The sequence below is a fragment of the Chelon labrosus genome (assembly GCF_963514085.1).
Source record: "Chelon labrosus genome assembly, chromosome: 15".
Taxonomy (NCBI): Eukaryota; Metazoa; Chordata; class Actinopteri; order Mugiliformes; family Mugilidae; genus Chelon; species Chelon labrosus.
Genome location: NC_140348.1, coordinates 14,268,346 through 14,278,213, shown reverse-complemented (window position 1 = coordinate 14,278,213; position 9,868 = coordinate 14,268,346). Strand labels below are relative to the sequence as shown.

The window sequence follows — 9,868 nt, the reverse complement described above, 5'->3', positions numbered from 1 at the left end:
TAGTGAGAAATGTGTAAAAGAAATATCAGTGGGAATACTAAAAGCAAATACCATCATCACACTTTTACACACAGCAGCAGAGCCCTGCTGAAGCCTGTCAGTCAACCACTTTGCTCTAAAGGGAAATAAGTCAACATGCTTGTGACAATTTGAGACGGACTAGTTCTGCACCATTTATTCTTTGTTACACACCAAAACTGGTATTTTAGGCATAAGCCAAAACTGTCAAATACTACAGTAACAGTCAATAAATCCAGGCTCTAATATCCATCACTTTCATTATCACTGCATCACGGCTCCCTTCCTTTTTCTGGGATTGTTTGTGCAGGGGTTTGGTAATCCAGGTCATGATATATCCGAAAAGAAAAGCAGCTGGACTTTCCTGAAGGGTTTCTTGAAGACGTTTTACCGCTCATCCAAGTAGCTTCTTCTAAAAGACTGCTGGTGTTTTATTAGGAACGTCTGTGGGTGGTGCTCACCAGAAACTTACATGACTAGGGTCTGTTACTGTAACAACCAGATGCAGACTTGTAATTGGAGAAATCAGGATGAAATTGTTTGAAAGAAGGAATCAGAATGCACATTTCAACACTATAACATTTTAATGGCTCTTAAAACACTGCTTAAATCTGCCGTCGCACCTCTGTGTGACCCATTCTCTATTGTCAGCTCACTTCTACTCCTGCCTTACACTATTCTGCAGTAAAGTGTAGCATATAGCTATGGGAAACCAGCAGAAATAAGATATAGACCCAGGTCTGCATATCAGCACTTCTAACAACACAATGCCTATAGAAAGCTTTCTCTTCAGCCTCCTCGGGACATTGCTCAAGCCTCTCCACTGTGAACTATTCAGTCTGGGAACAGTGAAATAGAAACCTTTGAGCATGTTACAGGGCATGCACGTCCTCAGGAGCTCGGGCTGAGAAAGCTTGTCTTCGTATTGTAAAAACTGACAGTAACCAATCCTCTGAAATGTCATTTCTCAGTTTCACGTTTCTGTGATAATGGAAATCAGTACCAGTAATGTCCCAGTGGGCGAAACCTCAAATGTGTTAGCTGTGAGTGGGTATGCCTGCCAACAGATGTCTGAATACCTGATACCAGCAGCAGCAGCAGCAGCTCTCTGTCTGCCCAAAGGGACCAATCATATTCGGCAGCCTGTCAGCTTGTTATGCTGAATATTCCTCCAGCTTGGTAAAAACAAACCATATGCACCAGTACCAGGTGTAAATCATGACACATGCTTCCAGGAAATGTGTCTTGTTTTGATGCTGGATGTGGATAATTTTACAACTGTGCCCATACACCCAGCATACACTAAATATTACCTGAATAAACTTTTATTTATTTAATTACTGTACAATAAATAATCAGTGTAACTGTTAATGTTAAGTGGTCTTTTAAATATGTTACCCTTTCCTTCATGAAAGTTATAATTAGAAAATAACTATTTTCTTTAAAAAAAAAAAATGCACATGATGTCAATTTGACTAATGTGATTTTGCATATAATAGATTTTTTCTCTTGCATGTATCAAAATGCAGGGTTGTCAGTTATAGCTTGCTTTGAGCACCTTGTAACCTCCACACCCGTTTGACTTCCTTTTCTGAGGTGTCCAGCACCCGGAAAACGTTCACATCCCTGGTCTGTTCAAAGCGCTGCAACAATCCCTTGAAAACAGTCACTGGGATGCTAAAGTTGAGGTGAGGGTAGGTCACTTTGGTAGCCAAGTCTCTTGTGTTGCTGGACACAATACCTGCAAAACATCAAATTCGAGTCATTTTTCTCTTAAAACTGATAATAAAGCCGTTTAGATTGAGCAGTATAGCTGTCTTTTCTATAAACAAGTTGTGCATTACAGTGAAGTCTTTCATGGTCGTCATATGCCCCCCACTGTTCAAAGGTAGTACAAACTTTTGCAGCCGCATGGTTCCTTACCCAGCAGCTCTCCTGAGTGTTTCTGCACCACAGCACCCCCGCTGGCTCCTGCTTGCACCGCGCAAGTGGTCTGGAGCATGACAGGCTGGTTATTCAAGCTGATGGCTTTGGAGACGACGCCACAGGTAAGGGACGGACCACAGCTCCGACCCAACCCACCATATCCCACCACAACTACGGGATCCCCTAAAGACGGAGAAACAAAGACGGAGAAACCAAGATGGAGATGAACTTCACTGGTGTAAAGAAACAGAGCTCAGTTTCTGCTGAACAGGACTGAAATCAAACCTAGACTGAAACTCTGTGACATTCGGGGGACCACGGCTTCTGGGATGGAGTGTCTAAGCTGTACCAAAGCCAAATCGTAGGGTGAAGATGCTTTTGTGGAAAACAGGACATCTCCAACAATGTTACGGACTCTGAAACAGAAATCAGCAAAACAAAAAAAGAAATATAGTTTACCAAAGGCCCTAAAACTACACATGTATAGTCAAATATTGTAGCTGATTAAGCCTCCTTAATGTTGTCCACTTATGTTTTTCCTGCTATAGATCATGTTGATGTAGGCTGGGACAACCCACACCACAGGGGCCTTTAAAGATAGTGAATGTGCCGTCACCTGTCCCTGTGATGGAACTTCAGGGTGACTTTAGACTTCCTGTTGACAACATGCCGGCAAGTCACAACCAGCTGAGAGGTGACAACTACCCCTGAGCCCCAGCAATGTCCGCTGTCCACAAAGCACACAGTTGGGTATTTAACAGCTTTCGACTCGTGAGCTGTGGTGGACATGTGGAGGCCTGTCCCTCCCGAGTGGAGCCAAACATCTCGGAAGGGATCTTGAGCACTCATGCAGCTTGCGACATTCCCTAAGATCAAGTGGATGGAGCAGACGAGAGTGAGGCCGATCCACTCATTGGCCTTCCAGCCGAAGGGAGACACGATCAGCCCAATGAGACGCAGATCGTCCGCGCCTTTCGCCTCAAACAACCCTCCGCCCTCTGTGCCTGGTAAGCAGCGGGCATCTGTGAGGATGACAGCGTTGTCCTCTCCTGCAAGGTTACTAATGATACCTCTGCTGAGCGTGCTGCAGAACAGGTCTAAGCAGAGGGAGCCAAAGGGGGAGCCGCATGCAACAACTGGGCTGCCTTTCTGAAGAGACGAGCTGCTCTGCCAGGGGATGGTCCCCGAGTCTGAGCTGCTGTCAGCCACAGGTCTTGCCTTGAGTACGGCAAACCAGCTGAGGAACTGGGCATCTCTGATCAGCTCTTTATCCTCTTCATCACCATGGAAACGCCACTGGTCAGCCTCTTGGAAAACTGCCTGGAAAGCCTCTTTAAACTCCACACAGTCCACCAGCATCAGCAGCTCGGCTGCAACCTCCCGTTGCCGTGTTGTTTTGCTCCGGTTTCGTGTGAATAATTCTCCCTGTGCGTTTTGGTCGGTGTCCAATTCCGGCTGAGGAGAAAAGCTGACGCTGATTTTAAGTTTGTCACTGAAGCTGCGCGGTGACAGGAAGCCGGTGTCCGAGCAGTGGGACTCTCTGTCGGTAATAAAACGTGAAAACGGGAGACCGGTGCATATTATAGTTCCAGTTTGAGGATGGACGATAACCCCGCTGCAGCTCGATGCTTTCTTTGCAGAAAACGCCTCCGACACCTTAACAACACAGCAGCACTTCTCTACTGCCTTTAACTCCATGCCGCTAGCAATGCAGCTCAGCTGGAGACACCGGAAAACCTTTGACAAAATAGGACATTAAAAATAACTACAGACCAGTGGCGAGACAAGAAAACAAAACTCCATGTTGCTTGGATATATCAACGTTTTAACTATTATTTTAGCGCAAATATTCTTTGCTGGACTTCTTCAAACTTCAATTCCGCTTCTTACTTCCTGGTTGTGTCTCACGTGTACGCGTGATTGGTCAGGATGTAAATGCAAACAGCCAATGAGAAACGAGAAGGTGAGAAGTAGTTCCTTGTTTTGCTGCACGGTTTATGTAGTTTCTTGTGCTTTTGATAATAAATGTATTTTTTACTGGCATGTGTTGGGATTCACTGGTTAACAGTGAAATATATAAAACTATGAGTTATTAATAGAGACAAAATATACATTTGCAACACGGGTTACTTAATTCCTAATCGGAAACTGATTGTGTGCTATGATTGTATACAGCTTTTGATTTTTAACTGCAAAAACATACTACAAGGCTGTTTTTTTAAAGCACCAACATTTACCTGGGTTAGATGTGTAACAAAATATTCCTTGCAAGCGCATCTTGCAATATGCAGTATTATAGTATAATGACATGCTTGTCCTTATGTAATATTGAAAAAAAAAGAAAGAAAGAAAAACAATGACAAACAAGGTTTGAAGGATTGTCAAAAATATTTATTATACTAAACTTCACACGTCACATCCAAAAAGAACATGACCTACCTTTTGGAGCATTACTTCATACAGTATCTCATCGATTGAGGTAACATAAGCCAGTTTTATTTCAAAATATAAATAATAACTTATACACAAAATTATTTTTTAACAATGAAAGATATTCTCATGCATATACTGTGTGCACAGACTATTTTTAAACACCACCCAAGTACTCTCATATTATCACTGCATATTGTTGCAGCAACTAATCACAAAGTACTTAATTCATCTTACATCAGTTACGTATCATGACAACAGGTAGTTTGGCATCCTCTGAGTATGACTTAAAATCACCTGACTGTGCTGTTTCAGTTATCATGTACTGAAATAATTTAACACTGTGTAGTATTAAATAAAGCTTCTCGGGGTAAAAAGTCAGCTAAAGCACTTATGGTCACATTCATATTATTGGCAGTAGTCGTAAACCTTTAACGGATTTAAAAGAAAAAAAAAGATGCATTTAGTAGAACTGTCAGTATCCTTGGAGGTAGCTGGCTACTGTCATTAACATTAACAAATATACCACCAAACGTTTGCAGCAACCTTCCAGAAAGATATCCCCTGTTAGTTTCAAAACACAAACATAAAAAAATGAAAGATATGGTTTGTATCTGTGCCAACAAAAATTGTTTCATTGCCAATCAAGGTAAAGTAACTCCATCCCCACAAAGTTAACTAAATCGACCTTCACGGTAAGTTAACACCAGCAACCAAAAATAAACCTGGGTCAGAAGCTGGTTCACGGCGATAACATGCTCTATATGTCCCAGACAGAATTCCCTACAAGCTTTAAGTACACCACAGCATAGAGAGTATTCTCCACACTCAGTCTGAATAATCTGAACAGGATCATGGTCAGTAACTTACCTTTGACTTGCTGTAGTGTTACTGATATGACATACAGTACATTTCTTTAAACGCATGAAGAATACAAAGTATATTAATACAAAATGCTCTTTAAAACATATTTCTTACTGGCAGTCCAAGTCTTATATATAGCATATTTAATAAAATATTTCTCTATTGCAGGTAGTTTTGTGTGGGACATGTTTGTGCACAGACAGCATTGTAAGTTTGGATAAGGCTATTAAAAGATTGTGATTCACTCAATATACTGGGAGAGCCAGCGGAAACCTTCTCCATATCCCTGTCTCTTCAACACACTGCACATGAAAACCTCCATTGGTCTCAAATTCAGCTCCTTCAGTGATACTGTGCCCTGCGAAGAAACACAAACACACATGTAAAGGAACAGATCTTAATTTACAGTTCATTCATTTCAATGTGCGTTTTTTTTGTATTTTGTCCTTTTAAAATGAAGACTAACAGATAGTATAACAAGATCTTAATCAGAAATAGTGTTTTCCCCTCTTTATGTCTCACATGGTTTCATTACAGTAAATATCCAAATGATCCAATGTCTCACCAAAGATCTAAGATTAGAGAAAACGTCCAAAGAGATCTCTGTATCACAAATTTGTTTCTTATTTCATATCCAATTCATTATCTCACACTGCTTACACACTGATGATTTAGTATGTAAGTGTCTGCTAACTTCTCTGCTAACACTTTCACTGAAGTAGAAATTTTCATTCAGGACTTTAACTTAGAATGGAGTATTTTTACCCTGTTGTAATGGTACTTTTACTAAAGAAAAGACTGAAGCATGGCTAGAGCTACAGCTATTTTTAGAGCTTTCCACTATTCATTCAGGTGGATAACTAAAACATGTCTTCCGAATTGCTTTCAGTTGAATTCTGCATTAGTTCTCTCTTTTCTTTCACTGAAAACCAGTAGCAACATTAATAATGAAAAATTTGCATGAGGCAGATAATAAGCAAATGTTTCTCAACAGCATGATGCCCCCCCATTGCGACTGTATTTATCATGACAGGTGGTGATATTTGCACAGTTATGGCTGCCCTTGGAAACTCAGAGTTGACCGAAAAAACTAAGATTTATACGAGAAATTCTAGAAGTACAATACCACCTGCACTGCGACACCTGTGAAGTGAATTCACTGTTATTATGCACTGAAAATGTCCTTGGACGAACAGGCGGCTTGCACTTTCATTCATTCATTTTCTGTAACCACTTGTCCTCTGGAGGGAGCTGGAGCCTATCCCAGCTGTCACTGGGCAAGAGGCAGGGTACACTCTGGACAGGTCGCCAGTCTATCGCAGGGTGGCCACTTGCACACATATGTACTATTGACTGGTCAGGTTATGAAGCAGGGTAAGGAGAGTACTATAGATGAAATTAAGTTCAATAAATACAAAAAAAAAGAACTGCAAGACAAAAATAACTTAATCAAACACACGCTCATTACCTTTCCGGTTGTATGTCCATGAAGACCAAATATTCCTCTGAGTGCATCCTCACTGATAGCCTCTGGACGATCTATCTTATTCCCCAGGATGAGTACTGGGATGTTTGAGATGGTTTCATCTGTTAACAGGGCCTACCCACAAGAAGTGGTATCAAACAGATGATTTATGTCAGCGACAAGTATAAACAAATGTCCTGCGTTGATCTAATAAGTAAAATCTTTATAATTAACTCACGTCCAGTTCAACTTTAGCCTCTGCTAGTCGCTCATGATCAGCACAATCCACCATGTAGACTATACCGTTTATGGCTGGGAAATAGTTCTTCCAAATTCTCCGTGCTGTGGAAGCCACAACGTTTCAGTATTTATGTGACACTTGTGCAAATACATCAATTCCATTAACTCCCACCTTGTGTATGACCTCCGAGGTCAAAAGTTATGAAGGTCATCCCAGCTATGGTCAGCTCCTCAGAAGCTAAGGGCAAAGAAGACTTAATATAAATGAGGAAGCAAGAAACATGAAGCTGACTGCTGAATGTTGAATCGCTGAATGTACTTGGGTATAGCGTCGGCATGTGCTGCCCTAGCCTGTCATCTCTGAGCATTTGCAGGAGTGTTGTTTTTCCAGCGTTGTCTAGTCCGAGGAAAACCAGCTTGCCGGTCTTTTTGTAGAACCCTAACGGAAGAGAGAAATCAAATGGATGTGAACGGACTACAAACACAATCAAAATCAAGGAGAAAAAGGACTGGAAGCCTCCGTAGTCATCAAAGGCACCAAGTAGTTTGTCATTTTTTGTCATATTTAGGAAAAGTTTTGAAGTTAGAATATTGTTATTTTACTGCTTATTGGTTGGTTTATGTTTTTAGCCACATAGAGTAAAAATATATTAAAGTCTACACAGCTGTGAGTATTTGGGGTTAGAATTGGTGAAATACACTAAAATGTAAAAAAACACAAAAACATTTGGCCAATTACTGTATTTCAATTTGTATTGTTTTCAAAGATAAACTTCAATGTTTCTGTAACACATACATTATTTTGTGAGGGCTGATATTCCATAATGTCTAATGGCATTTCAGTTTGTATGACAAAAACATTGCACCGTATCGACACTTTAGCATTATACTCTACCTAATAGCTGCAGGACGCTGCTGAATCCCCTGTAGATCCAATCAAATATAAAAGACATTTTTCTCGACAACCTGGAATACAGAAAACGCACAAGGTATCAGTAGGCGTTTAGTTTATGTTCAACCACGTGTCCCGAATAACAGAAAACAGTGACAGAATGTAAAATATCGTTGCCACAGGACAATGTTGCATTACAGAAGCTAGCACTGAGGCTCATTGTTCGTCAGCCTTTCTGACCCTGGATTACTCTGCTGGTATGTGTAAGCTTTGCGTAATCACATGCAATTACACAAGTTTTAAAGCATGAAAGAAAAAGAGCTAAGCAAAGCAACAAACAGACTGCTACTATGTTCTGAGAGCAGAGGCACACTGATCTTCCTCTGACTATTTTTATGTCAAGTCAAGCCAAGGACACTTGATCTTGGGTGCACCCCCAGCTTCTCTCTCTCTCTCTCTCTCTCTCTCTCGTTCACAGACACAAACACCTGTCACTCTCAGTGAACTTAATGTGCTTGAACAGAGAGGCCTTCAGTGACTAAGGTTTCTGGAAAACACCCGATTGTTGACTAGTTTATCATAAAATGTTTCCACAGGGTCACTTAATGTTATTCCTACATGTGTGGAATATGACATGTGGCATAACACAAACTGCTAGTACTCAGCGAATTCTCAAAAATGCCGTATCAGTACTCCAATGCAAAAATACATAAATAACACCAGAATGCACGAGAGCCCACTAAACTCTCAACAAAGCTCCTCAGAAACGATTATTCTAGTAATTTAACAATCTGAGCCGCGGTTCGGCCTGTCACATGTAGCTGTAGATGTAACGGCATCAGCTGACAAAGAGTAAACAAAAATAAATTCAGTAAACATGAGCGTGTAAACGGCTCCGAAAGGTCCAAGTTAAACCAGTAACTTTATGGTGTTAAGAGAAGGTGTTCAAGAAGCAGACTTAAATGGAAACATGGACACATAAACAAAGTAGATTTTATTCACGATTTGCGGTATTACCTTGGTCTCCCGAATTTGTTAACTCCTCGTCGGTTGGTATTTGGTCCAACTCTGTCCCGTCGACTGACATCAAGACCGCAAAGTTGACAGTTAACCGGAAGTACGTCACCAGGACCGCCGATAAACATTAAAGCGCGAGGGAAGGTATGTTAAATAAAAAAAGAAATAATAATAATGACAATAAAATACATTTTGCTGTAACTTTCACGACATTTACACATATATTATTATTTCGATATTGTAGAAAAGTACTTGGTTAAAAGTCTCTGTTAAAAAAAATAACGTATGAACTTCAGAAGACGTCATTGTATGACAGAGTAGTTTTCATTCACAAATAGTTTATGAGGTTATATTTGTGTTTTTGTTTTCTTTTCCTAACTTTCATTTTCGTTGTTTGAAAATATTTAGTTTTATTTTATTTTATTTTATTTTGGTTTTAGTTTTTATTTTGTTGTCTTTCAGAACCAAGTCAGAATAGTGATCACAGCACAACAGTCAGACACCCCAGTCTGAATAAACACATGCTCTGACTAAATTGACAAGACTGCATGGGAAGACATTCAGAAATAAATTTTAGTTTAAACACTGTTGTTTTATCTAAAGTTCATATCAGTAAATAAAGCTGTTTTTTTTTTCTCATCTAGTTTTTTGTTTTAAGTTCATTTTTTAGTTAACCTTAACAATCCTGACACCTGTAATTACTAATTTCCTGTAATAATTTACATTTTTACTTTAAAGACCATAAAACAGAATATTTACAGAAAGAAATGTTACAACTCAATCTGGAAATTGAATTGCTATTTCCATTTTTTAATGTTTTGTTTACTCCTCCCATCTTTCTTTGTTATCCTCCTTTATTTATTAAACTTTGATTGTACCTTCCATTTTTACTGTTTCTAGGACTATGAAAATAAAGCATTTAAATTAAGTACCGTGCTGAATTGCTAGAGATTGTAACACCTAGTCCAATCAAGCAACCTCTACACCGGACAAATAGCATGTCAGGTAATGAACAC

At 39.9% G+C, this 9,868-nt stretch overlaps 2 protein-coding genes across 2 annotated transcripts; both read right to left on the bottom strand.

Moving 5' to 3' along the window:
• Positions 1-69: 69 nt before the first annotated feature.
• On the bottom strand, positions 70-3,791 carry tysnd1 (trypsin like peroxisomal matrix peptidase 1). The gene is made up of 4 exons (XM_084561848.1): positions 2,561-3,791; positions 2,230-2,360; positions 1,942-2,127; positions 70-1,759 (listed from the first exon to the last, which is right to left on the bottom strand). The coding sequence occupies exons 1-4, from the start codon at positions 3,640-3,642 to the stop codon at positions 1,557-1,559; spliced, it is 1,602 nt and encodes a 533-aa protein (XP_084417974.1). The 5' UTR covers positions 3,643-3,791; the 3' UTR covers positions 70-1,556.
• A 529-nt stretch (positions 3,792-4,320) lies between these two features.
• Positions 4,321-8,910, bottom strand: sar1ab (secretion associated, Ras related GTPase 1Ab). Its single transcript, XM_084562265.1, has 7 exons — positions 8,853-8,910; positions 7,839-7,909; positions 7,263-7,382; positions 7,116-7,181; positions 6,942-7,045; positions 6,707-6,838; positions 4,321-5,596 (listed from the first exon to the last, which is right to left on the bottom strand). Exons 2-7 carry the CDS (start codon positions 7,894-7,896, stop codon positions 5,480-5,482), a joined length of 597 nt encoding a protein of 198 aa, XP_084418391.1. The 5' UTR covers positions 7,897-7,909; positions 8,853-8,910; the 3' UTR covers positions 4,321-5,479.
• Positions 8,911-9,868: the final 958 nt, after the last annotated feature.

Coding starts and splice junctions, on each gene's coding strand:
- sar1ab (XM_084562265.1), bottom strand. CDS start 7,896: ATGTCTTTTATATTTGATTGGATCTACAGGGGATTCAGCAGCGTCCTG. Junction 6,839..6,941: donor AGGCTAAAGTTGAACTGGAC/GTGAGTTAATTA, acceptor TCTTGTGGGTAG/GCCCTGTTAACAGATGAAAC. Junction 5,597..6,706: donor ATGGACATACAACCGGAAAG/GTAATGAGCGTG, acceptor GTTTCTTCGCAG/GGCACAGTATCACTGAAGGA.
- tysnd1 (XM_084561848.1), bottom strand. CDS start 3,642: ATGGAGTTAAAGGCAGTAGAGAAGTGCTGCTGTGTTGTTAAGGTGTCG. Junction 2,128..2,229: donor GTCACAGAGTTTCAGTCTAG/GTTTGATTTCAG, acceptor CTCCGTCTTTAG/GGGATCCCGTAGTTGTGGTG. Junction 1,760..1,941: donor ACACTCAGGAGAGCTGCTGG/GTAAGGAACCAT, acceptor GATGTTTTGCAG/GTATTGTGTCCAGCAACACA.